This window comes from Octopus sinensis, linkage group LG1 (assembly GCF_006345805.1).
Source record: "Octopus sinensis linkage group LG1, ASM634580v1, whole genome shotgun sequence".
NCBI lineage: Eukaryota > Metazoa > Mollusca > Cephalopoda > Octopoda > Octopodidae > Octopus > Octopus sinensis.
Genome location: NC_042997.1, coordinates 45,070,068 through 45,097,735, shown reverse-complemented (window position 1 = coordinate 45,097,735; position 27,668 = coordinate 45,070,068). Strand labels below are relative to the sequence as shown.

General features: G+C 37.4%; 1 protein-coding gene across 9 annotated transcripts in view; it reads left to right on the top strand.

Annotated features, from left to right (window-relative positions):
* The window catches only part of LOC115216625 (protein sidekick-2-like), a 676,686-nt gene that overhangs the window by 474,652 nt on the left and 174,366 nt on the right, over positions 1-27,668 (top strand). For all 9 annotated transcript variants that reach the window (XM_036500690.1, XM_036500685.1, XM_036500715.1 and 6 more), the window contains 2 exons: positions 17,617-17,907; positions 24,945-25,085. In XM_036500690.1, coding sequence (XP_036356583.1) covers positions 17,617-17,907; positions 24,945-25,085 — 432 coding nt within the window. The remainder of the gene's footprint in view (positions 1-17,616; positions 17,908-24,944; positions 25,086-27,668) is intronic.

Sequence of the window (27,668 nt, the reverse complement as noted above, 5' to 3'; positions counted from 1 at the left end):
AATTGTTGCCATTTTATATTTTTTATTTCATGCATGTGCATTATTTGTTTTTGATTTTGCCAGTTGCACAGTATTGTAGGGTCAGTTGGGCACCCTCTGTGAGAAAAACAGCACCATGATGCAATTCACTCTGCCATAAATTTGGAAACAACATACTGTATTGCTTGGCATTTGTGCCAGAAGCTCCAATATGACCGTTTCAGAGTCCCTGGGTGTCAATCTGAGGACAATGCAGAGGATTTAGAAAGAGTTGGATGAATCTAATGGTGATTACGAAAGTATGGTAGCTTGGAAAACTCACTCTGGTCGTTCTGATAAGAAAAGAACTCCTGAATTTGTTGGTGAGATTGACAACGATCCTTCCAAGTCAATCAGGTCCATCAGCAGGGATATGGGAGTGTCTGAGTTTCTTATCACGCAGGTAAGGCACGAAGACATTCGATATTCCTCATACAAGATGAGAAATGGCCAATTTTTATCCCAAGCCATCAAGAACAAGAGGAAATACTGCACTATGAAGCTTTTGAACAAAATCAAGCGTCCCCCTCCAACTGAACATGCTTTGATTTTTCTCAGACGAGAAAAATTTCTGCCGGGATCAGATGGTGAATACACAGAACAACCATTGGTTTGCTGTGTCCCCAAAACATGTACCGAGAGTGATAAAAATCAAATATCCGGTCAACATCATGGTGTTTGGAGTGATCACTAGTGATGGTGATGTTATGCCTCCTTTCATCTTCCCACACAGCCTCAGACTCAACACAGAGGCCTACATCAAGTGCCTGGAGGAAGTAGTGCTGCCCTGGGTCAAGAGGGCATAGTGAACCCATTTCTCATCACCAGTCACTATTCAGTCCAAATAGGATTCATTCATAAGACATGAAACAAAGAAGAGCACACATTCACTCTCTGTGCCCAATTAAACACAGAAAGTTTTGTGAAGAACCCATTGACCCAATTTACTGACTTTTCTAATGGCATGCAGGTGTTGATGAATGGTTGAATGACTAAATCCAAGCTTCTCAGCTGGTTCCTCAACAGTTACAGTGGAATTTTGTTCCACCAGGGTTTGCAGGACATTCTCGTTGAGCTCTGCAGATCTTCCAGAACAAGGCTCATCTTCTAGGCTGTAGTTCCTGGCTCTGAATTTCTGGAACCACCATTGACACTGGCTTACACTTATTGTCCAGTCCCCATATACTGCATTAATATTCCTTACACTTTCCATTGTTGCCTTTATTGAACTCATAAAGCAAAATGTGCCGAATATGCTCCTTTGACACTTCCATTATAGCTTTGAAAAAAAAACTGTTAAAATAGAACTGCACTCTTCAAAACTTGTATTAAGAATATATTTCTTTACTACCCACAAGGGGCTAAACATAGAGGGGACAAACAAGGACAGACAAAGGGATTAAGTCGATTACATCGACCCCAGTGCATAACTGGTACATAATTTATCGACCCCAAAAGGATGAAAGGCAATGTCCACTTCGGCGAAATTTGAACTCGGAACTTAACGACAGACGAAATATGGCTACGCATTTCGCCCGTCGTGCTAACGTTTCTGCCAGCTTGTTGCCTTATTAAGAATAAGTACAAGGTAAAATTACTACCTGCTTTTATAGCAAGTTGATGCAGGTAGTTTATCCCATCCCCCTCCGACTTTTAGTTCGTGCAATTGAAACAACTGCATTATTTATGTGATGACCCAATATAACACACCTTTAATGAAGTGTCTCTCCATTGCCAGAAACTTCAAATATTACATGAATTCTCATTTAGAATTTTTGCAAAAACTGGTGTTGCAAATAGAGATGGTATAGAAACAATTGTAATTTATAATTAAAGATGTGTTAAAGAATTTTCTTCAATTTCTTCTTCTTTTCATTGGATTATATATATATGTTTGTGTCTCTTTTCCTCTCTCTGTATATATATGTCTCTCTCTATATATATATGGCACGTAAAAAGCACCATCCGATCGTGGCCGTTTGCCTGCCTCGTCTGGCACCTGTGCTGGTGGCACATAAAAAGCACCCACTACACTCACAGAGTGGTTGGCGTTAGGAAGGGCATCCAGCCGTAGAAACATTGCCAGATCAGACTGGGCCTGATGCAGCCTTCTGGCTTCACAGACCCCAGTTGAACCGTCCAACCCATGCTAGCATGGAAAGCGGAATCTAAACGATGTTGATGATGATATATATATATATATATATATGTGTGTGTGTGTGTGTATGTGTGTGTGTCTCCCTCTCTATATATATATTTATTTGTGTGTGTATATAATCCAAAAGGCATTTATTACATCTTTAATGACCAGTTACTATTGTCTCTATACCAACTCTGTGTTTTAGTGCTAATTGATGCAAAAGTGCCATGGGAAAGGTTGCATAATATTTGCAGTTTTAAACATTGGAGTAGCACTTCATTAGACTTGCATTAAAGTTCTGCTCTTAAGTTGTGCATCTGCCGAGTGTTGTATTTTACTTGTATTGGGAAGGAACAAGAAACATAAATAAAGATAATATGTGTGTGTGTGTATGCATATACTATATATATTTACATATGTGTGTGTGTGTGTAATATGGTGTTATTTGTAATTGTCAGAAAAGTTTAGTATTCTGTATTTCACTAGATATTTTTAGTTCTAAATATCAAAACAGAAGGCCAGTTTGTATGCAGCTGTGAGATATTTGGAAAACTGAATATATTAATGTGATAGTGGAGTCTTACTTGACTTGTGCCAAATGAGCAATGAAAGATATATACAAATTTTTATTTATATATATATGTATATATATACACAGACTCATACACGTTTGTGTATGTACTTATACATGTATGTATATATATATGTATATGTGTGTGTGTATATATTAACATATGTGTATGTATACTTCCAATTATGATGCTGTTAACAATAAAAAAAAAACAAACATCCAAAACTGTTATGACTAGTTTGTATGCCACAAATAAATGGTAACATAAATGAGACAGATCAGAATAACAGAATAACAAAATGACAGAATGATCAGAATAACAGAATAACAGAATGAGGTTTTGTAACTGTCAGAGCATGATTTAAATTAAATTTTGGAGTTAATCATAGGAAATCAAATTCAGAAGAGGTGTGCATGTGTGTGTGTGTGTGCATGTGTGTGTTCGTGCATGCGTGTGTGCGTGTGTGTGCATGTGTGTGTGTGCATGTGTGTGTGCGCATATGTGTGTGTGCGTGTGTGCATGTGTGTGTGTGCATGTGTGTGCGTGTGTGCATGTGTGTGTGCATGTGTGTGTGTGCGCATATGTGTGTGTGTGTGCATGTGTGTGTGCATGTGTGTGTATGTGTGTGCACGTGTGTGTGTGTGTCTATATTAGTGTTTGAATCAATGGCACAATGACACTTCTGAGATACAGCATAACATGTGTCTGTACTTCACTAAATCTAGTTCAGTTGAAGTTGACTATATTCATAAGTAGTACTTACTATAAAGTACTTGGAAAGGTTTGTTTATTTGTTTTTTATTTATTTTTGAGGAGTTATGGGATTCTTAGATGACTCTATGTGCATACTCTTTTACTTGTTTCAGTCATTTGACTGCGGCCATGCTGGAGCACCGCCTTTAGTCGAGCAAATCGACCCCGGGACTTATTCTTTGTAAGCCCAGTACTTATTCTATCGGTCTATTTTGCCGAACCGCTAAGTGACGGGGACGTAAACACACCAGCATCGGTTGTCAAGCAATGCTAGGGGGACAAACATACACACGCATATATATATATATACATATATACGACAGGCTTCTTTCAGTTTCCGTCTACCAAATCCACTCACAAGGCTTTGGTCAGCCCGAGGCTATAGTAGAAGACACTTGCCCTAGGTGCCACGCAGTGGGACTGAACCTGGAACCATGTGGTTGGTAAACAAGCTACTAACCACACAGCCATTCCTGTTCACACATTTAATAATAAACTCCTGTACACACACACACACACCACACACACACACATATGTTCAGTAGTAATGATTTTCTTTACTTGTGCTGCATATGCTTTGAATGCATACAACTAGAAAAAAAGAATCCTTTTATTGAGAATAAAATATACTTGAACTGACCACACAGGGACATACATAGCACACATATTCCCTCACCTTTAATTCTAAAGTATATCTCCCTCTGTCTATCAATCAGTGTATCCATATATGTGCATCATCATCATCATCATCACTTAACATTTGTCTTCCATGCTGGCATGGGTTGGATGGTTTGACAGTATCCAACAAATCAGACGGCTGCATCAAGGTCTAATATCTGCCTGCTTTGGCATTGATTTTATTGGCTAGGGTACTCTTTTTTATTGCAGAGGGTACTCTTTTACTCTTTTACTTGTTTTAGTCATTTGACTGCGGCCATGCTGGAGCACCACCTTTAGTCGAGCAAATCGACCCCAGGACTTATTCTTTGTAAGCCCAGTACTTATTCTATCAGTCTATTTTGCCGAACCGCTAAGTGACGGGGACGTAAACACACCAGCATCGGTTGTCAAGCAATGCTAGGGGGACAAACACAGACACACACACATACATATATATATATATACATATATACGACAGGCTTCTTTCACAGTACTTATTCTATCGGTCTATTTTGCCGAACCGCTAAGTGACGGGGACGTAAACACACCAGCATCGGTTGTCAAGCAATGCTAGGGGGACAAACATACACACGCATATATATATATATACATATATACGACAGGCTTCTTTCAGTTTCCGTCTACCAAATCCACTCACAAGGCTTTGGTCAGCCCGAGGCTATAGTAGAAGACACTTGCCCTAGGTGCCACGCAGTGGGACTGAACCTGGAACCATGTGGTTGGTAAACAAGCTACTAACCACACAGCCATTCCTGTTCACACATTTAATAATAAACTCCTGTACACACACACACACACACACACACACACATATGTTCAGTAGTAATGATTTTCTTTACTTGTGCTGCATATGCTTTGAATGCATACAACTAGAAAAAAAGAATCCTTTTATTGAGAATAAAATATACTTGAACTGACCACACAGGGACATACATAGCACACATATTCCCTCACCTTTAATTCTAAAGTATATCTCCCTCTGTCTATCAATCAGTGTATCCATATATGTGCATCATCATCATCATCATCACTTAACATTTGTCTTCCATGCTGGCATGGGTTGGATGGTTTGACAGTATCCAACAAATCAGACGGCTGCATCAAGGTCTAATATCTGCCTGCTTTGGCATTGATTTTATTGGCTAGGGTACTCTTTTTTATTGCAGAGGGTACTCTTTTACTCTTTTACTTGTTTTAGTCATTTGACTGCGGCCATGCTGGAGCACCACCTTTAGTCGAGCAAATCGACCCCAGGACTTATTCTTTGTAAGCCCAGTACTTATTCTATCAGTCTATTTTGCCGAACCGCTAAGTGACGGGGACGTAAACACACCAGCATCGGTTGTCAAGCAATGCTAGGGGGACAAACACAGACACACACACATACATATATATATATATATACATATATACGACAGGCTTCTTTCACAGTACTTATTCTATCGGTCTATTTTGCCGAACCGCTAAGTGACGGGGACGTAAACACACCAGCATCGGTTGTCAAGCAATGCTAGGGGGACAAACATACACACGCATATATATATATACATATATACGACAGGCTTCTTTCAGTTTCCGTCTACCAAATCCACTCACAAGGCTTTGGTCAGCCCGAGGCTATAGTAGAAGACACTTGCCCTAGGTGCCACGCAGTGGGACTGAACCCGGGACCATGTGGTTGTTTAGCAAGCTACTTACCACACAGCCACTCCTGCGCCTTTGGGTATTTTTTTCTTTTTTGTTCATGACATTGGCACTGGTGTAGTTACCAAATAACTCAGAAGACAAAGAAAAAACATCACCATTGAATGAATGGTGTTGCAGTAAAGAGGGAGGTGGTTTTATGCCCTGTGGCAAGAGGCTGAAGTATAATGCCATCTCCTTCCCTACAACAACCTCACTCAATCAAGAAGGTTTTTTCTTTTCTTCACTTTGTCTTACAAGTTACTTGGAAACCTCTCTAGTATAATTGTGATCATATTATATATATATATATATATATATATATGTAAATATGATATGTGACAATTATTCAGTAGCCATGATAAAACTCCGTGTTTCGGATGTTGGGGCAGAAACCCACGGTGTAGGTGTCCGCCCTGACATCCAAATCTCAGAGTTTTATCATGGCTACTGAATAATTGTCACATATTATATTTACAGATAAATTCCTCTATTTACATAATATCGAGGTCTCTTTCATTCTTTTGTTGTCTTGCCATTTCTATCAATATATATATGTATATATATATACAATAATATGTTACATTACTCGATAGTCAAGATAAAACTCTGAGTTTCAGATGCCGAAGTGGAAATCCACAACACCATCTCTTCGGTTATCTGGCTATTATAACATACATTGGAAGATTTTGGCCAGATGTAAGCCCTATACCAACGGCAGCGGAAGGTGCGGTCTATGCGACATGGAGAGATGGCTTATCTGGAAAAGCAGCTTAGACCCTACTACATGTCTAAACACAAGGACAGAACTTTTCGGATCATGCCCACATTTGACTAAATTTCTGTTACGTTTTTGGTCCCCTAAAGAAAACAGATAGAACATGCTTTCTATGTTATGTCCCAAGAAGGTTTTTTTACCTCATCACACCTTCTATCATACATTTTATATATTTTTATATTTTTTTTAATATATTTTTTATGTATTTTTATATATATAATTTTTATGGCGAAAAATGCGAGCGATGTATAAGTACGCAAGCAAGCAGAGTTATAACACAGTAATTTCCCTTTGTATAACGGTATTTTTTCATAGCGTTTTCAAATAGCCAGATAACCGAGGAGATGGTGTTGTGGATTTCCACTTCGGCATCTGAAACTCAGAGTTTTATCTTGACTACCGAGTAATGTAACATATTATTGTATAGATAAATTTCCTCTATTTACATAATATTGAGGTCTCTTTCTTTCTTTTGTTATCTTACGGTTTTACCAATATATATTATATATATAATATATATATATATATATATATATATATATTATATATATATATATATATATAATATATATATATATATATATATATATTTCGTTTTTGTAAGTGGTTTGCAAGATTCTTCATGTGAATTGAAGGCAGCAAGCTGGCAGAAGCATTAGCACGCCGGGCAAAATGCTTAGTGGTATTTCGCCTGCCGCTACGTTCTGAGTTCAAATTCCGCTGAGGTCGACTTTGCCTTTCATTCTTTTGGGGTCGATTAAATAAGTACCAGTTACGAACTGGGGTTGATATAATCGACTTAATCCGGTTGTCTTTCCTTGTTCGTCCCCTCTATGTTTAGCCCCTTGTGGGTAGTAAAGAAATAGGTATTTTGTCTGTCTTACGTTCTGAGTTCAAATTCCGCCGAGGTCGACTTTGCCTTTCAACCTTTCGGGGTCGATAACTTAAGTACCAGTTAAGCACTGGGGTCTATGTAATTGACTTAATCCCTTTGTCTGTCTTTGTTTGTCCCTTCTATGTTTAGCCCCTGTGGGCAATAAAGAAATAAGAGTCTTTATATGAATTCGTGTGTTGAAGCATATGTTGTGAGTCACAGTGAAAATTTTAGTAAAAAATAACAAGTAAATGAGTGAAAATCAGACCAGTGTGTTTAATTGATAAGGCACAAAAGAGGAATACTCTCCCCAGACACAATAATATATATATATATACATATATATATTCATTTATATATATATGTATATATATATATATATATATTCATTTATATATATATGTATATATCATCATCATCATCGTTTAACGTCCGTTCTCCATGCTAGCATGGGTTGGACGGTTCGACCGGGGATCTGGGAAGCCAGAAGGCTGCACCAGGCTCCGGTCTTATCTGGCAATGTTTCTACAGCTGGATGCCCTTCCTAACACCAACCACTCCATGAGTGTAGTGGGTGCTTTTTACGTGCCACCTGCACTGGTGCCAGGCAAGGCTGGCATCGGCCATGGTCGGATTGGTGCATTTTACGTGCCACCGGCACGGAAGCCAGTCGAGGCGGCACTGGCTTCGGCCACGATTCAGATGGTGCTTTTTATGTTCCATATAGATATATATATATATATATTTTTTTATATATATATATTAAGAGCATAGGTATGGCTGTTATAGCTGCAAGTATGGCAGCGTGATTAAGAAGTTTGTTTCTTAACCACACAAGTTCAGATTTTAGATTCATTCCCACTGCATGGCACTGTGGGCTACTGCCTTTTACTACAGCCCTAGGCCAATTGTAACCTTGTGAACGGAATTAGTGGACAGAAATTGAAAGTAGCCTGACATATAAATGTATGTGTGTGTATGTGTTTGTACATATACTTTTAAGTAAAGGTGAGCATTAAAAGAATAATTAAAGCATCAGATAAAAACTTTTGATTTCAAATCCTGCCTTAGCTGAGTTAGCGTTTCAACTTATAAAACAAGTCCAATTAATATTGGTGTCAATTTCAGTATTATCAGCTCCAGGCTTATCTCTACCACCTGAGCAGTTTGATTCCATCAGCATCTTCTACCACAACCTGTATTCAACCAATACTTTGTGTATGGATTCACTTAACAGAAATGTGCAGAAGCCGTTGCATACACACGTGGATACATACATTTGCACACATACATGCATACTATACTTACATACACACATGCACACGCTCTCTCTCTCTCTCTCCCTCTCTCTTCCCCCTCTCTCTCCTTCTCCAGCATCTGGAACAATCTCATGAGAAATGACGTCTTTCCAATCAAAAAGATTATCAACACAACCTTCACGTTTGAGATAGATAGATTGACAGACATACTGGCAGACAGTCAATGTAGGTATCTGCATAGAAAGGAAGATGTGTGTAGCTTCATCATCAGCATCGTTTTAGGCCTATCCATGTGTGGGCTGGGCTAAATGAATCTTCTCCAGCACAGCACCTCATCCTTATGTTTATTCAGCCTCTTGAGATCAAATCACTGTTACTCCTCTTGTAAAAATTTTATAAACATGCACTCTACTAAAAAGTACTGAGTAATATCTTCAATTTCATATTAAATTGTTTTTATATATAACTTGACCTAAAAACAAACATTAGTGTGTGTGTGTGTATAAGGGATTAGCCACAAGTTGCTTCACCACATACTGAAAATTTAGAAATAGCAGCCAAAAGAGCTAATTCTTTTAACTACAAATATGACTCCGCAGACAACAATATTTGTAACTCACAGAGGCAAAAAGAAGCAACTTGTAGCTAAACCCTTAATTATATTTATAATTATATTAAAAAAACTTTTTGTATAAGTTGTTACCGATAAAGGTTTTTTTCCATACTGAAACTACTTGGTAAAAATTGTTAATTATTAAATTAATAATTCTTTACCCTATATCTGTAATATATATATATATATATATATATATATTAGAAAGAGAGCCAAGATTGAGCAAGCTTAACTGATGAGGCAACAGAAATTGCCAAATTTGACATCAGTTTTAAGAATTCTCGATTGGCACTTTTTAGAAACTCGGGTTCCTGTTTATGTATATGTTTGCATTCATGTGCATTAACTACAGCATTAGAGCATTTTAGCTTTTGTTTCTAGCAATGTAGGTTTTTCCTAACACCCTAGTCGCATTTAGTGACAATTATAATTCTCCTTTTTGGTGAAACATTGCAACATGTTGTTTATATTAATTTTATATATATATATATATATCGCCAGCCTCGTCTGGCACCTATGTCGGTGGCACATAAAAAACACCATCCGAGCGTGGCCGTCCGCCAGCCTCATCTGGCACCTGTGTCGGTGGCACATAAAAAACACCATCCGAGCGTGGCCATGCCAGCCTTGCCTGGCCTCCGTGTCGGTGGCACGTAAAAAACACCATCCGAGCATGGCCGTTCGCCAGCCTCCTCTGGCACCTGTGTCGGTGGCACATAAAATCACCCACTACACTCTCGGAGTGGTTGGCATTAGGAAGGGCATCCAGCTGTAGAAACACTGTCAGATCAGACTGGAGCCTGGTGCAGCCTTCTGGCTTCCCAGACCCCAGTTGAACCGTCCAACCCATGCTAGCATGGAAAGCGGACGTTAAACGATGATGATGATGATGATGTATATATATATATCCATTTATGGGGTGTGACAGTGACTTAAAAGCTTCTACTTACAGGCCTTCATCAGACTAAATATATGTATAATGCACACACACACACACACACACACACGAATAGGATGGTCTTGATGCTGTTTCCATCAACCAAATTTTATTTGCAAGGTATGCCAGGGGTCCTTACTCAAGGCATCACACAGTAGGATCAAAACCAGAGCCATGTGATTCCAGACATAAGCGTGGGAATGAAATTTCCTTAGGGAGTGCAAACCTAGGTCCAACCCAGGATGTTTCAAAGCATTTTCGTTACCCTTCAAAAATTTTAGGGGTGCATTTGGACACTTTGTCATTGTCATCGCCCTTCCCCATGTTCCTGAGCCTGTGATCCAAAGCAAACTTCTTAAATCTATGGTTCCTGAACGCTTTGTCTTTGTTTTCTTCCTCTCACGGTACACTGGACAGCAAATACAAATATTTTGCCACATTTTGTTTATAAGCAAAGGGAAAACAAATGACTGTGGCTATGTTGTGAGAAGTTTTCTTCCCAGTCATGTGATTCTGAGTGCAGTCTCATTGTGTGACACCGTGGGCAAGTGTCTTCTTCTATAGCCCCAAGCCAACCAAAACTTTGTGAGTGGATTTGGCAGATGGAAACCGAAAGAAGCCTGTCATAGATGCAATCATATAACTCATAGTATATTATGGTTACATAATGAAATACAGTGTCCCTACAAGCAATTAATATGTTCATATCATATTGTGTCTGGGGAGAGACATTTTCTTTTTGTGCCTTATAACAGAGTATTGAAAAGATTGCAAGACGCAATGAAAATTTTAGGAAAATAAAAATAAGAAATAAGTGGAAGTTTTACCGGTGAGTGTGTTACATTATAAGGCACAAAAAGAAAATGACTCTCCCCAGACACAACAGAATATGCTTCAACACACAAACTCATATATGGAATCTTGCAAACCAAATCCAAAAACAAAATGTTCATATCAGTTTCCAGGAATGTATTTCGTATGTAAAATTGGTATATCCAGTTGTGTTACACACTAAATTTAGTAGATATTTAAGCAATGTGTTTATCAATGGTTAATGAATTGGAGGTGATGCTGATGAAAGAGCAATAACTCCTGAAATATGCATATACACCTATTACCTATTTTTCCTATCTTTGATTGCATTGTTCACACAGAGTTCTTCATATATTAAATGTAATTTTCAGTGCTGGCTCTAATTTCTATAGAAAAAAAAATGATGTGTGTGTATGTGTCTGTCTGTTTGTCTGTCTCCCACCACTTGACGAATGTTGGTTTGCTTACATCCCTGTCACTTAGCAGTTCAGCAAAAAGAGACTGATAGAATAAGTACCAGGTTTAAAAGCCCCCCCCCCCCAAAAAAAAATCAAATACTGAAGTCAAATTGTTTGACTGAACCCCTGAATGTGGTGCCCCAGCATGGCTGTTGTCCAATGAATGAAACAAGTAACAGGTGAAAGATAAAAAAACAAGACATAGTATTAATGCGTTTTAATCTGTAAACATAATTTAAACCAAAGGAAATTACTAATTGTTTGCTTGGATTATGCAATAAAGGAACCACAGTTCTGTAGACTTTATGTGAAGAATTTCAAGTTTGTATTTTGCACATTCTTTTCAAATGTAATTTTACTACCTTCATGGCACATGGAACAACATCTTTGCTGCACACCACTGTCTCATGACAAACGGTTTAAGAAACACCATCTTAACCACACACACACACACATGTCTGAGTTTGTAATATTTATAAAATTTTGAACAGATTCCAGTCAGTTGAATATCTAAAACTAACTAAACATTTCATGTATTCTTCCATCAATCAGACAGGTTGAAAGTATTTTTTCTTTATTTTTCTTTATTATATTCTCGTGACCTGCTTGGGAAAAAATTTTTCATTTTCACATTGCTAGTTTGTTTATGAAATCTTTTTACCATTTTTCTTTCTTTTTCTTTTTTTTTTTTTTTTCTTAATATAGTCATCTTACTAGTTCATAGAACACCTAAATCTGTCAGATTAGACCGAATATAAGTACTGCCATCATTTCATTTAGTGTTTGATTTTGTTATTTCTGTTGGATTTGGTCATATACTTTTTTTTTTCTTTGCACATGACACAAATAGTAGCAAGGTAGTCTGCTTACTTTTTGCTTATGTTGTGCATTCAAATCCTGCCATGGGTTCTTCACCACTTTACATGGAAGATGTACAAGAATCAATTAAATAGAATATATTTTTTTCCTTTCAGAAATTAATAAATAAATACATCAGGACCAAAATAGTTTTACTTCATAGTGTTTCTGTAAGATTACCAAATTGCCATTATTTGGCTCCATGCTTTTACATTGCCTTATAATTTATTTTATTTTATTTATTTTTTTTTACAACACTTTTTCCTTATGCATGAAATATTGATTTCTTAGGTAGGCGTCATACCTTAAATTTTGTGGAGAGAGGTTAATTGATTATATTAACCCACTTCACCCCTGTACTTGCCTGGTGCTTTTCTTTTTATCACCCCAACAAGAATGGAAGGCAAGGTTGACCTTAGCAGGATTTGAACCCAGAATGTAAAGAGCCACAACTAAATCCTGCAAGGTATTTTGTCTGATGTGACACTCTAATAATTCTGCCAATCTACTGTTTTCCTGAAACATAAAATATTAAAACCGAATACTTATTTAAACTAGACAGATAGATGCAGGCATGGCGGTCTGGTTAAAAAGTTGAATTCAAAACCATTTGGTCTGAGGTTAGATCTCATTGCGTAAACGTTGTTGACTGGTATTTTATGCTATAGTAACCAAAGGTTTGGGCTCAGTAGAAAGTTCCACATCTACTCTTATAACCACCATGCAGTTAGACAAAGGCCGTCATATTTTAGATAGACTACTGTGAAGAATTCAAGTAATAATAAACACTGAAAATATATTTTTCACTGAGAATACCAAGGAAGTGAGTTTATTGGCTGGTATTATCTGGCCAATTGTCTTGCTTAATAATGACAATTTGTTTACTGAAACACGTATATCTTATAAGGCTTAAAATACAAATTATGTTTTCTGAGTCTATTGTTTATATATATATATTATATATATATATATATATATACACTCTTTTACTTGTTTCAGTCATTTGACTGTGGCCATGCTGGAGCACTGCCTTTAGTCGAGCAAATTGACCCGAGGACTTATTCTTTGTAAGCCTAGTACTTATTCTATCGAACTCTTTTGCCGAACCGCTAAGTTACGGGGACGTAAACACATCAGCATCGGTTGTCAAACAACATTGGGGGGGTCAAACACATACACACAAACATATACACACACATACATATATATATATATATATCGTCGTATATATGTATATATATATATCATCATCATCATCATCATCATTTAGCGTCCGTTTTCCATGCTAGCATGGGTTGGACGGTTCTACTGGGGTCTGTGAAGCCAGAAGGCTTCATCAGGCCCACTGCCAGATTTGACTGGGCCTGATGAAGCCTTCTGGCTTCACAGACCCCAGTAGAACCGTCCAACCCATGCTAGCATGGAAAACGGACGCTAAATGATGATGATGATGATGATGATATATATATATACATATATACGACGGGATTCTGTCAGTTTCCGTCTACCAAATCCACTCACAAGGCTTTGGTCGACCCAAGGCTATAGTAGAAGACACTTGCCCAAGGTGCCACACAATGGGACTGAACCCGGAACCATGTGGTTCATAAGTAAGCTACTTACCACACAGCCACTCCTATAGTATATATATAGATATATACATATATGAGAGAGAGAGAGAGAGAGAGAGAGAAGTATGTTTGTGTGAGTGACTTCACCTTTTTCCACTTCTTTATGAATGTTTGTTGACTGTAAACAAGGGTCTCGCTGTCAATAAAGGTAGTGTTTATTGCTTGCAATCAACCATGAAGGCATGTCTGGGTTTCTTGGCATGTCTTGACATATATATATACATATATATATATATACATATATATATACATATGTGGAGGCGCAATGGCCCAATGGTTAGGGCAGCGGACTCGCGGTCGTAGGATCGCTGTTTCGATTCCCAGACCGGGTGTTGTGTGTGTTTATTGAGTGAAAACACCTAAAAAGCTCCACGAGGCTCCGGCAGGGGGTGGTGATCCCTGCTGTACTCTTTCACCACTCTTTCTTCTGTTGGCCTACCCGCTAAGCCAGCGGGGTGGCGTCGTTTGAAGGCTAAAACAATGCGAACGTATTGTGACCAGCGATGTGTAGCAACATCTGATGGTCTGGTCGGTCACGTGATCACATGATATATATACATATATATATATACATTGCACAGTCTTTGTAAAGAAAAGATCCTTTCAAATGATCCCTTTAGTTTCTAGTTTACTACATAGGCTGTTTGATAGGACTGAGAGATTATTATCTTCTTGGAAATAGGTGAGAGTTGGTGGCAGGAAGGACAACTGGCCTTAGAAAATTTGCCTCAGTAAATTTTGTCTAACCAATGTAATCATGGTAAATGGATCTTGTGCTCATCATCATCATCATCATCATTTAACGTCCGTTTTCCATGCTAGCATGGGTTGGACGGTTCAACTGGGGTCTGGTGAACCAGATGGCTGCACCAGGCTCCAATCTGATCTGGCAGAGTTTCCACAGCTGGATGCCCTTCCTAATGCCAACCACTCTGAGAGTGTAGTGGATGTTTTTATGTGCCACCGGCACAAGGGCCAATCAGGCAGTACTGGCAACAGCCACGCTCAAATGGTCCTTTTTATGAGCGTGGCCGTTGCCAGTACCACCTGACTGTCCCTCGTGCTGGTGGCATGTAAAAGCACCCACTACACTCTCGGAGTGGTTGTGTTTGACAGATTAGTGTTCCAATAGTAGTTTGATAAATGGAGTTATCTACTCTTTGAGTTGTAATGTAAGTGGTTGAGTATTCCACAGATATCTGTACCCTTAAATAATTCTCAGACAGACTCAGCATGACACTGCATGTGACAAGGCTGGTATTTTAAATTTACAAATGCAGTCTTCCTTGCACCTTTCCTCTCCCCGACTTCACTCAAATGGCTGTAATTAGAAATAAAACACTTAACTAAGGCTGCCACGCAACAGAAGCGAACTAGGAACCATGTCATTGCTAAGTGAGCTTCTTTAGTACAAGGTCATGCCAGCAACCACACTTGATTGAACTTAGTATTCATATCAATAATTTATATTGATGTATGGTGGCATCATCATCTCCATCATCATCAATTCAGCTTTTTGTTGTTTGTTTTTATTCTTTTCATTCTGAGTTGTCATAGTTGCATAGCTTTAACTTTTCATTTGTTCTAAGTGTCTACCTCTAAATTGTTTGGCAAACATTTCAAATTAAAGAAAAAAAAAATTGTTTGAAGAAAAAGCTATTTGATGAAAATAATTGATTAATATTCCTAGTTAAGCCTTCTCCATTTCATCTCACACCCATATCAGATTTACACCAGTGCAGTTGTTGTTGTTATTGTTTAGCGTTATAAGTTAACCCTACTCAAGATATATCAGACCTATGACAAAGTTATTCCAAAAGTGACCATCACATTGTTTTTGAGTTTTTTTTAGTCATAGTACAAGGGGTGTATGAAAAGTTTTGAACCTAAAAAAAATGAAGCAGATTACAAGATGAAGGTACAAGACTTCAAAGCTCAAAACTTTTCATACATCCCTCGTATATCTAAGACTACATTATCCAATGTACCCTTACTTCTTTTTTAAGATGGTCAGATGAGAGATTTGGCTGTTATTTCTAGCAAGATATGCATCCATGCCAGTGGCACGTAAAAAGTACCAATCAATCGTGGGTGATGTCAGTACCCACTGACTGGCTCTTGTGCTGGAGGCACATAAAAAGCACCATCCGAGTGGGATCGATGCCAGGCCCGCTTGACTGGCCCCCGTGCTGGTGGCACTTAGAAAGCACCCACTACACTCTTGCAATGGTTGGCATTAGGAAGGGCATCCAGCTGTAGAAACATTGCCAGATCAGACTGGAGCCTGGTGCAGCCACTGGCTCTCCAGACCTCAGTCAAACCGTCCAACCCATGCCAGCATAGAAAACGGACATTAAACGATGATGATGATGATGATGATGATGTAGAGGCTATCTTGTTGATCTGTCTGCTTGGAATTCGTTGCAGATGTGACATTTGTTTGTATGTGTTTGATCAGCTTGTTCAGCTGTTCACTCTCATCTTTCCATGTCTCAGCTTCCAATACGACAATCCAGTTAATGCTTATACCAATAGCTACCTTTCAGGTGTACTATTTCCAAGCACTCAAGCCCACTCTTTTGGGAATTGGGTTTAGACAGAAATTTAGTTTCAAATTCAATCCTTCAGACCTTACAGCACATTGAATAAGAATACTGAAATTCTGAATTAGATCTGAAGCTATTTAGTTCTAACCCGATTCTTTGGTTACTGATTGTTAAGTGTTGGTAGATATGTAAGAAAAGAGTACAAGGCGCAGGAGTGTCTGTGTAGTAAGTAGCTTGTTTACCAACCACATGGTTCCGGGTTCAGTCCCACTGCGTGGCACCTTGGGCAAGTGTCTTCTACTATAGCCTCGGGCCAACCAAAGCCTTGTAAGTGGATTTGGTAGACGGAAACTGAAAGAAGCCTGTCGTATATATGTATTTATATATATGTGTGTGTGTGTATGTTTGTGTGTCTGTGTTTGTCCCCCTAGCATTGCTTGACAACCGATGCTGGTGTGTTTATGTCCCCGTTACTTAGCGGTTCGGCAAAAGAGACCAATAGAATAAGTACTGGGCTTACAAAGAATAAGTCCTGGGGTCGATTTGCTTGACTAAAGGCGGTGCTCCAGCATGGCCGCAGTCAAATGACTGAAACAAGTAAAAGAGTACAAGCAAGAAACAGGAAATTTTGCTGCTGTGAGTGAAAGAAGTGTAGAACATGGAAACACAGTGTGTAACTTAAGAGTGAAGAAATCTTAAACTGCCATCTTAAACTCTGTGGTTCTTTTAAATAAATAGCACAGCATGTGCAATCATCTTAAAGGTTTCTATAAATTAATGAATGTTTTCTCTTTGAAAGCCATTTATGTATGGGGAAGATTTATTCATTAAGCATTCGTTTAATATCATATGCAAAAAGAAAACACACACACACATTTATGTATTTAAGAAGCAATTTACTTGCACAAAAAAAAAAATATTTGACATTTATGAATGTCATCTTAATATGTTGCTTTAGTTCTCTTAATTAATTTTATGATTTTTTTTTTTTCCAATTTACAGGAAAAACTCAAATCAGTCTTCCCCCACAGACCCAAGCTTTAGTTTTTGGTAGCACAGCAATTCTTCGATGTGGTGTCAGTAGTGATCCATCAGTGACTGTGAGTTGGCAGTGGATACACGAGAAACCCCCAGATAATAAAAGAACTATTATCAAACCCAGTGAACGACACAGCATTGAGAATGGGACACTGCGTATCAAAAGTGTCAATGGTATTGATGTTGGTAATTACACCTGCATTGTTACTTCCTCTGCAGGCAATGATAGCAGAATGGCTTCTATTACTGTTATGGGTAAGTTCCATCTTGCTTTTTTCCCTCTCACTTCCTCTCCCGTCAGCTGACCTAACTTTATATGTCGTCTGTCTCATCTTTTAACATTTGTTTTATATTAATTAATTCTAGATAACATCCTTGATTTAAGTCACCAATGGCTACTGCTTGTAGTCTAGGTATGCCTAAGTATTGAACTGTCCACTGGTTTCCTCTTTTTTTTTTCTTTTCTTTATTGTTTTCTCTTGTTTCTCTCTTTCTTTCTTTCTCTCTCTCCCTGTCTCTTTCTCTCCAGATCTCCAGACTTGCTGGAAATTTTTACTTTATATAGTTATCTCATTATATGTTCTGTATAAATTTCAAGTGGAAGTTATTGGATTTGATCTCGGCTTTAATCTATAATGATTTTGGCTTTAGCCTCCTCTCTGCTATGTTTCATGAAAATAAACAACAAAAATAAATCAAAACAAAACAATAAAAAAACAAAAAATAAAGTAAAATAAAATAAATATAAAAAAAGCAAGAAAGAAAAAGTTCTATGATCTTTTCTGGCTGCTTTGAAACCATTTTATGCCAAAAGTATTGCTTTACTTAACAGATTCCAGCCATTTTCATTGCTCTTAGTATACTTTATTGATCTTACGCCAGAAGTGTTCAACCTGGTCATAGCTATTAGTATTCTTTAAATAGTCTCTTTGCTACTTCTGTTGGACTAATACGCCATCGAACATCATTGCTATTCAGTTACCTAGATATAAGATAGACGTATCTTAGGAGATTACGGATCATAAATAATCTACTTCGTGATTAAATTAAGAAGAAAAATACACAATGCAAAATAAAATTTGAGGAAATGAATTAATTGTTATAGTAATTATTGTTTCTGTCAGGTTTTTATGTTTTATATATGTATATATATGTATATATATATATATATATATATATATATATATATATATATGTATATATATACATATATACATATTGTTATTCTTTACTCAACTAGAGCTGCTTGTTGCTACTTTCTAGACGTTTCCCCTTCCAATAACTAAAATCTGAGACAATCTGAAATCAATTTTTTAACTACATAAACCTGCTTACCTACATGTCCATTCTATAGCCCCATCACTTTTATAGCACCTTAACTGGCCATCAGCTCTCCCTTTCTTTTCAAATTAAGTTTTATTGGTGCAGCTGATGCAATTCAGCCTGGGTTGATGGATATTAGGCTTCTTGCTGTAGGAAAAGCATTTATGCATTCTCAGACCAAAGTAGGAAGTCCTCTACATGGTTACCTGACCTGCATGGTAAGAAGCTTGCTTCCCAACCACAAGGTTCTGGGTTCAGTCCCACTGCATGGCACCTTGGGCAAGTGTCTTCTAGTATGGCCTCAGGCCAACCAAAGCCTGGTGAGTGGATTTGGTAGACAGAAACTGTAAGAAGCCCGTCGTATATATGTGAGCATTCTCAAGATCACACCCACAATATTGTAACTTTTTTTGATACCCACCCATCTGAAACTATCCCTGGTTCTATGGCACAAACTTTCTGTTTTAAAACGATCTTAATGCAATGATTCAAACATCATGATTTCCTGTTGATTTATATTCCAAGCAGCAACTTAATAAGGTTAGTTATATTACTAAATTCTTCATCATTTTCGAAATTAATTGAAAAAATGCAATTTATTACCACAGAAAAGTGACAATAAAGAGGATTAAACTGACCATAAACAGGCATCCACCACCAGGATGTTGTGAGTGGTTTAGTGTGGTAGCTGTCACAAAATATTTTGCTACATGTGTATTTACTACATGTGTGTTTTTCTCCTTAATTTTGTGGTTTAGCTGTCACAAAATATTTTGCAACATGTGTATTTACTACATGTGTGTTTTTCTCCTTAATTTTGTGGTTTAGCTGTGTATTTACTACATGTGTATTTTTCTTCTCAATTTAGTGGTTTAGCTGTCACAAAATATTTTGCAACATGTGTATTTACTACATGTGTGTTTTTCTCCTTAATTTTGTGGTTTAGCTGTCACAAAATATTTTGCTACCTGTGTATTTACTACATGTGTGTTTTTCTCCTTAATTTTGTGGTTTAGCTGTCACAAAATATTTTGCTACCTGTGTATTTACTACATGTGTATTTTTCTTCTCAATTTAGTGGTTTAGCTGTCACAAAATATTTTGCAACATGTGTATTTACTACATGTGGGTTTTTCTCCTTAATTTTGTGGTTTAGCTGTCACAAAATATTTTGCAACATGTGTATTTACTACATGTGTGTTTTTCTCCTTAATTTTGTGGTTTAGCTGTCACAAAATATTTTGCTACATGTGTATTTACTACATGTGTATTTTTCTTCTCAATTTAGTGGTTTAGCTGTCACAAAATATTTTGCAACATGTGTATTTACTACATGTGTGTTTTCTCCTTAATTTTGTGGTTTAGCTGTCACAAAATATTTTGCTACATGTGTATTTACTACATGTGTATTTTTCTTCTCAATTTAGTGGTTTAACTGTCACAAAATATTTTGCAACATGTGTATTTACTACATGTGTGTTTTTCTCCTTAATTTTGTGGTTTAGCTGTCACAAAATATTTTGCAACATGTGTATTTACTACATGTGTGTTTTTCTCCTTAATTTAGTGGTTTAGCTGTCACAAAATATTTTGCTACATGTGTATTTACTACATGTGTATTTTTCTTCTCAATTTAGTGGTTTAGCTGTCACAAAATATTTTGCAACATGTGTATTTACTACATGTGTGTTTTTCTCCTTAATTTTGTGGTTTAGCTGTCACAAAATATTTTGCAACATGTGTATTTACTACATGTGTGTTTTTCTCCTCAATTTTGTGGTTTAGCTGTCACAAAATATTTTACAACATGTGTATTTTTCTCCTTAATTTTGTGGTTTAGCTGTCACAAAATATTTTGCTACATGTGTATTTACTACATGTGTATTTTTCTTCTCAATTTAGTGGTTTAGCTGTCACAAAATATTTTGCAACATGTGTATTTACTACATGTGTGTTTTTCTCCTTAATTTTGTGGTTTAGCTGTCACAAAATATTTTGCAACATGTGTATTTACTACATGTGTGTTTTTCTCCTTAATTTTGTGGTTTAGCTGTCACAAAATATTTTGCTACCTGTGTATTTACTACATGTGTGTTTTTCTCCTTAATTTTGTGGTTTAGCTGTCACAAAATATTTTGCTACATGTGTATTTACTACATGTGTGTTTTTCTCCTTAATTTTGTGGTTTAGCTGTCACAAAATATTTTGCTACATGTGTATTTACTACATGTGTGTTTTTCTCCTTAATTTTGTGGTTTAGCTGTCACAAAATATTTTGCTACATATGTATTTACTACATGTGTATTTTTCTTCTTAATTTTGTGGTTTAGCTGTCACAAAATATTTTGCTACCTGTGTATTTACTACATGTGTGTTTTGCTCCTTAATTTTGTGGTTTAGCTGTCACAAAATATTTTGCTACATGTGTATTTACTACATGTGTGTTTTGCTCCTTAATTTTGTGGTTTAGCTGTCACAAAATATTTTGCTACATGTGTATTTACTACATGTGTGTTTTGCTCCTTAATTTTGTGGTTTAGCTGTCACAAAATATTTTGCTCACTGCTTTCTCTTTATTAATAAAAACACAAATGATAATATTTTTTCTTTGCCCATCATGTTGAATAAGTTTGAAAAGTTTAAAACTATCACAGTTTTATATTAAATATGGCAATTTATCTGCCACTTTGACCTTCTCAGGCTCCACCCTTGTGAAACCTGCTGTCTTTTCCTTAACCCTTTCGTTACCATATTGTTTTTGAGATGCTCTGTGTTTCTTTCAATTATTTTAAATATTATGAAGAACTTAATAAAATAACTTAGTTATCATTAAGAACATAAATTGCAACTAAGGTTTGGTGGAAGATTTTAATGAAAAACTTATGAAAACAAGACATTAATACTACAGTGCCAGAGCTGGTTTGGGCTGGGTTGGTAACGAAAGGGTTAAGAGAAACATCAGTTTGGCTTATCTTTGAAAATCCTTTATGATATTCTGATTGTTTATCTTAAGAGTTTCAATGAAATACTTCACACGCATAATATATTATATTTTTAAATATTTCATACATATTGACATATCCTTTACTTGTTTCAGTCATTAGACTGCGGCCATGCTGGAGTACCACCACGAAGGGTTTTTAGTCAAACAAATTGACCCTAGGATTTTTTTTTAAAGCTTGGTACTTATTCTATCAATTTCTTTTGCCAAACTACTAAGTTACAGGGACATAAACACACCAACGTTGGTTGTCAAGCTGTGGTGAAGAGGGACAAACAAAAACACACACATAGATCCACACACACATACACACACACAAATGCTCACATATATATGAGAGGCTTCTTACAGTTTCCGTCTACCAAATCCACTCACAAAGTTTAGGTTGGCCCAAGGCTATAGTAGAAGACACTTGCCCTAGGTGCCATGCAGTGGGACTGAACCCAGAACCTTGTGGTTGGGAAGCAAGCTTCTTACCATGCAGTCATGTCTGCACCTACATATTTCACATAACACTGCAAACAAATCAAATGTTCTTTCTTTATGCAATATCCTTTACTTTACCACATACATGAAATGTAATGTCTTCATAATGTTGATTTTATTGAGGAAGAATATCTCTTTTCTCTTTGAGTGACCTTATACTTTATTGTAATTAAATGCATGTGGTTTCAATCAGCAGTCTTCCTGATCATAGTTAAGTGAGGCCTCTTTGCACCATTGCTGATAGCATCTCATATCAGTCTTGCTTGGTCGTTCTGTTGCATCTTTCTGTTCAGCCAACCATTTGGCTGAGAGTATAGATCTGCTCAGTCAGACTTGATTTGGGGTTAGACAGTTACAGAACTTAATATCAAAGGAAGATAGGTTATAATCGGGCTTCCGAGTGAAATTTAGCAATGTGGAGCAAGACTACTTTCAGGACCCAGAAGAGGTGTAAATTTATTTGAGAGGGACCCAGCAAATAATCATAGACCCCACTGCACCCCCTGGCTTTCCTGACTCAGACCAATGTGCTGGTTGACACCCCACCACCAATACCACTCACATTTTTATTATACATTCTGGAAACAGTAGTCAAACTTTTGCTGTAACTTTTGCTGTAACTCGTGATATTAAGCTTTTGTCTGATCTGGATTTAACTTTCACCATTTCTGTGAATCCATTGTAACAGATTTCATTTCTTATGTCCTAACAAGTCTACAGAAAATTCCTCATGAGCTTCATTTAAATTAATTGTTGATAAAGGCGCAGGAGTGGCTGTGTGGTAAGTAGCTTGCTTACCAACCACATGGTTGTGGGTTCAGTCCCACTGCGTGGCACCTTGGGCAAGTGTCTTCTGCTATAGCCCCGGGCCGGCCAATGCCTTGTGAGTGGATTTGGTAGACGGAAACTGAAAGAAGCCTGTCGTATATATGTATATATATATGTATGTATGTGTGTCTGTGTTTGTCCCCCTAGCATTGCTTGACAACCGATGCTGGTGTGTTTACATCCCCGTCACTTAGCGGTTCGGCAAAAGAGACCGATAGAATAAGTACTGGGCTTACAAAGAATAAGTCCTGGGGTTCAGTTGCTTGATTAAAGGCGGTGCTCCAGTATGGCCGCAGTCAAATGACTGAAACAAGTAAAAGAGTAAAGAGTATGTGGCCTTACTTAATATCAGTTGATCAGACATAAATTAACTGTTAGGCTAATTAATAAATTTGAAGCCAGTAGATCTGGATTTTAATTATAATATGCAGCAAGTGTTTTGTAATTGTTGTTTATCAAGTCCCAGCCCAATCCTGATTGAGCAGACCTGTGACCGAAATTATTCCAATTCTAAATATGTCCATTCTGTCTTTTTAGAAGGTTGCAGGGTTACATTATCCAATATTTCCTTCCGTTTCCTGTGACTGTAGATTTGGTTGTCATTTCTAGTATGTCGAGCAAATATATAAAGGCTCAGTTATGTCAAAGTTGCAATAACACACGACCTCGCTCTAGGTACCAACTTACAAATTCTATGCCTGAAATGTGTACAGTGGTTTGTTTCATTACTTCTGTTTCTTTTACAAAAGAACCAATAAAATTGACGAGTTGTAATGCTCGAGTGGGTAAGATATTGGTGATATTTCAGTGAAAAGCTGATCGATTCAATACAGCATATCATTATTTATTTATTAGCATGAACAAAGTACTGTAGTATTCTAGTTTTTACCTTGCTGAAATGCTTTCACAATAATTTGGCAGTTTGTATTTCAAATCTTATCTTTATTCACAACTTAAGTCAATCTCGTCGGCATTTTTAACTGGTCTGATTTAGCGTGGAATTCCTAATTAGGTTGTAAATAATGCAAGGAATCATGTTCGGAAAATGCTAGAGAACAAAAAAAAGTGAGGAACGGTGGATTCACTTTAATCGTCAGAGAGCTGTGAAACTCTGAGTATGGATCTACTTGAGATACTCTTACAAAATGGAATAAATTATTTTGTTTGGGGAAGAAAGGCTGATGTCTTTGATATGGGAAAGACAGAAATGTCCGTCGGGGAGAACAGAAAATTCTTACTGCAAGCATTTCCTTTCTGTTTGTTAAAGAATCCTCTCCGAAATGTTAGACCTTTTTTTTTTTTACTTCCCGGCAGAATGTATTTCACTTTGTGAACTTTGTATATTTGCCATCACAGACTATTTCTTGTTTCCTTCGATCTCATTGCTTCACTTTTGTGTTCTTGGACGCGAGACCTAAAATCTGTCGGACGAATGGGAAAGAAATGAGGATTTGAGCTGCAGTGAAATTAGTTTTCACGTGTGAAGGGAAACAACTATGTAATATCTAATAAACTTTTTTGTCGGGACGATTAGTTTCCCTTGGCTTTGCAGCTCTTTAAATAAGATATTGTATTTATCATGCTTTCTCATCAATTTTGATTTTCTTAACTTTTTTTTTTGTTTTAATGTATTTCGTTTTATTTTCTTCAACAGAAGTACCATATCCTCCAATTATTCTAAATGTGTTTGCACACAGCAACTCTCCTGGCAGCGTATCTATCACATGGCAAGCTGGTGATGATGGTAACTCCCCGATCACAGGTTACATTATACAACATAAGCTAATTAATCAAGGTAAATTAAACAGGTATTCATACAATTAAAAAAAAAAAACGATGTAAGGAATGTGTCTATGCATAATTAATTTTCATATACTATTCGTTTTTTATATTTAATATCAAGTTATCTTTATAACGAGGCAGTATACGTCAAGCCCTTTTCATATCAATTCTCATAAAATCCAGTTTTCTTATTACAAGTTCACCATTAAATTTTCCTGAGATTTTAATGGGTTTCCTACTAAATTTATTGGAGAGCAAATTGTGACAGTTTTCTTGAAGCTATGTAAAGTCAATGACAATTGACTTGAATATAAATCTTAAAACAGATATTTTGCTTTATATATTTATTTATCTTTTTGGGTGTGTGTTTTTTGCTTATGAAATCTAACTTGGAAAATATTTCTTGATAAATAATTATCATTAGTATTTTTGTGATTGTACTTGTTGTGTACCGATGTATGGGTTATGAATATGCTACCCCTATTCTCTCTCTCTCTCTCTCTCTCTCTCAAGTATGTAAGCATGCATTATCTGTATACACACATACATCATCATCATTTAACATCCGCTTTCCACGCTAGCATTGGTTGGACGGTTCAACTGGGGTCTGGGAAGCCAGAAGGCTGCACCAGGCTTCAGTCTGATCTGGCAGTGTTTCTACAGCTGGATGCCCTTCCTAACGCCAACCACTCTGAGAGTGTAGTGGGTGCTTTTTATGTGCCACCGGCACAGGTGCCAGACAAGGCTGGCAAATGGCCACAATCGGATGGTGCTTTTTACGTGCCACCAGCAAATGTATGTATTTGCATGTATGCATTATCAGCATGTGTGTGTCATTATTTTACATGCATAGTTTTAATAGATCACCATGATCAGAACCATAAAACCATCACACATATTTGAGGATTCCTCTTCAGCATCACATGTTGGAGGGGACTTCATTTTGACATGGTTTCTACAGCTGGATGACTTTTCTAATGTCTAAAACATTATACAGTTTGTAGTGGGTGATTTCTTCATACCATCAACATAAGAAAGATGTCATATCTCTAGCAAGACAGCCTAACTCTTTACAACAGGTACTGGACGAATTTTGTGTGACCATTTCCATGTCTCTTTCTTTTTAGCATCAACGAGGATAAATGCATTACTGTCGTTCCAAATATACTTTCCCCAGCATCATCTCAGTTCATAAGATGCCGGGAAATTGTCTGCTGTCCGAAATGCTTCCTACTACTAGTCCTCTGTTGCAAACCATTATCAAACCTCTTATTTTCAGCTTCTCTCTTAACCATATATAACTATTGGCTAGCTTTTCAGCTAGCTACCTGTCTGCTGTTGTCCCTTCTCACCATTTATGCAAATCTTTTTAAAAACTACCTCTTACATTTTATATTTTAGATAGATCTTCATCATTTAATGTCTGTATTCCATGCTAGCATAAGGTGGATGGTTTGACAGGATCTCACAAGTCACAGAACTAAATCAAACTCCAGTGTCTCTTTTGACATGCTTTCAAAAGCTGGATGGCCTTCCTAATACCTAATACTTTACAGAGTGTATTGAGTGCCTTTTCACATCACTAGACCCCTTGGGACATCGGTTGTCAGGTGGTGATGGGGGCGGGGAACAAACACAAAGACACGCATACACACACACAAACAACGGGCTTCTTTCGGTTTCTGTCTACCAAATCCACTCACAAGGCTTTGGTTGACTTGAGGCTATAGTAGAAGACACTTGCCCAAGGTGTCACACAATGGAACTGAACCCAGAACCATGTGGTTGGGAAGCAAACTTCTTTACCACACAACCATGCCTGTATAATATGATATAAACATAATAGTATAAAGAAATTATGATAAAAGTGTGTGTGTGTGTGTATACACACTCATGCACACGTACACACACGTTCATGTGCTTACCTCTCTTATATATTATCAGTGGTCAGGCTAGTTACCTCCCTTGCATGCACTATTATTTCTCTTGCAATGCCAACTCCTCACTCTTTAACAATTCATGTATCCTGCCACCACTTCATAGCTTGTCCTCTGTCGTTATTATTATGGGTGGAAGCGCAATGGCCCAGTGGTTAGGGCAGCGGACTCGCGGTCATAGGATCGCGGTTTCGATTCCCAGACCGGGCGTTGTGAGTGTTTATTGAGCGAAAACACCTAAAAAGCTCCACGAGGCTCCGGCAAGGGATGGTGGTGATCCCTGCTGTACTCTTTCACCACAGCTTCCTCTCACTCTTATTTCCTGTTTCTGTTGTACCTGTATTTCAAAGGGCCGGCCTTGTCACTCTGTGTCACGCTGAATATCCCCGAGAACTACGTTAAGGGTACACGTGTCTGTGGAATGCTCAGCCACTTAAACGTTAATTTCACGAGCAGGCTGTTCCGTTGATTCGGATCAACCGGAACCCTCGTCGTCGTAACCGACGGAGTGCTTCCATATTATTACAGACAATCGGATTACTCACATTCTCTAAACAAGAATTTTTTTTCTTGTTTAGTGCTGAATCCATTTTTCCGTGGAGAGAGACTTGCTCTATTGTCGTTGAAAGATGCTTAAATAAAATATTCACAAACTCTAC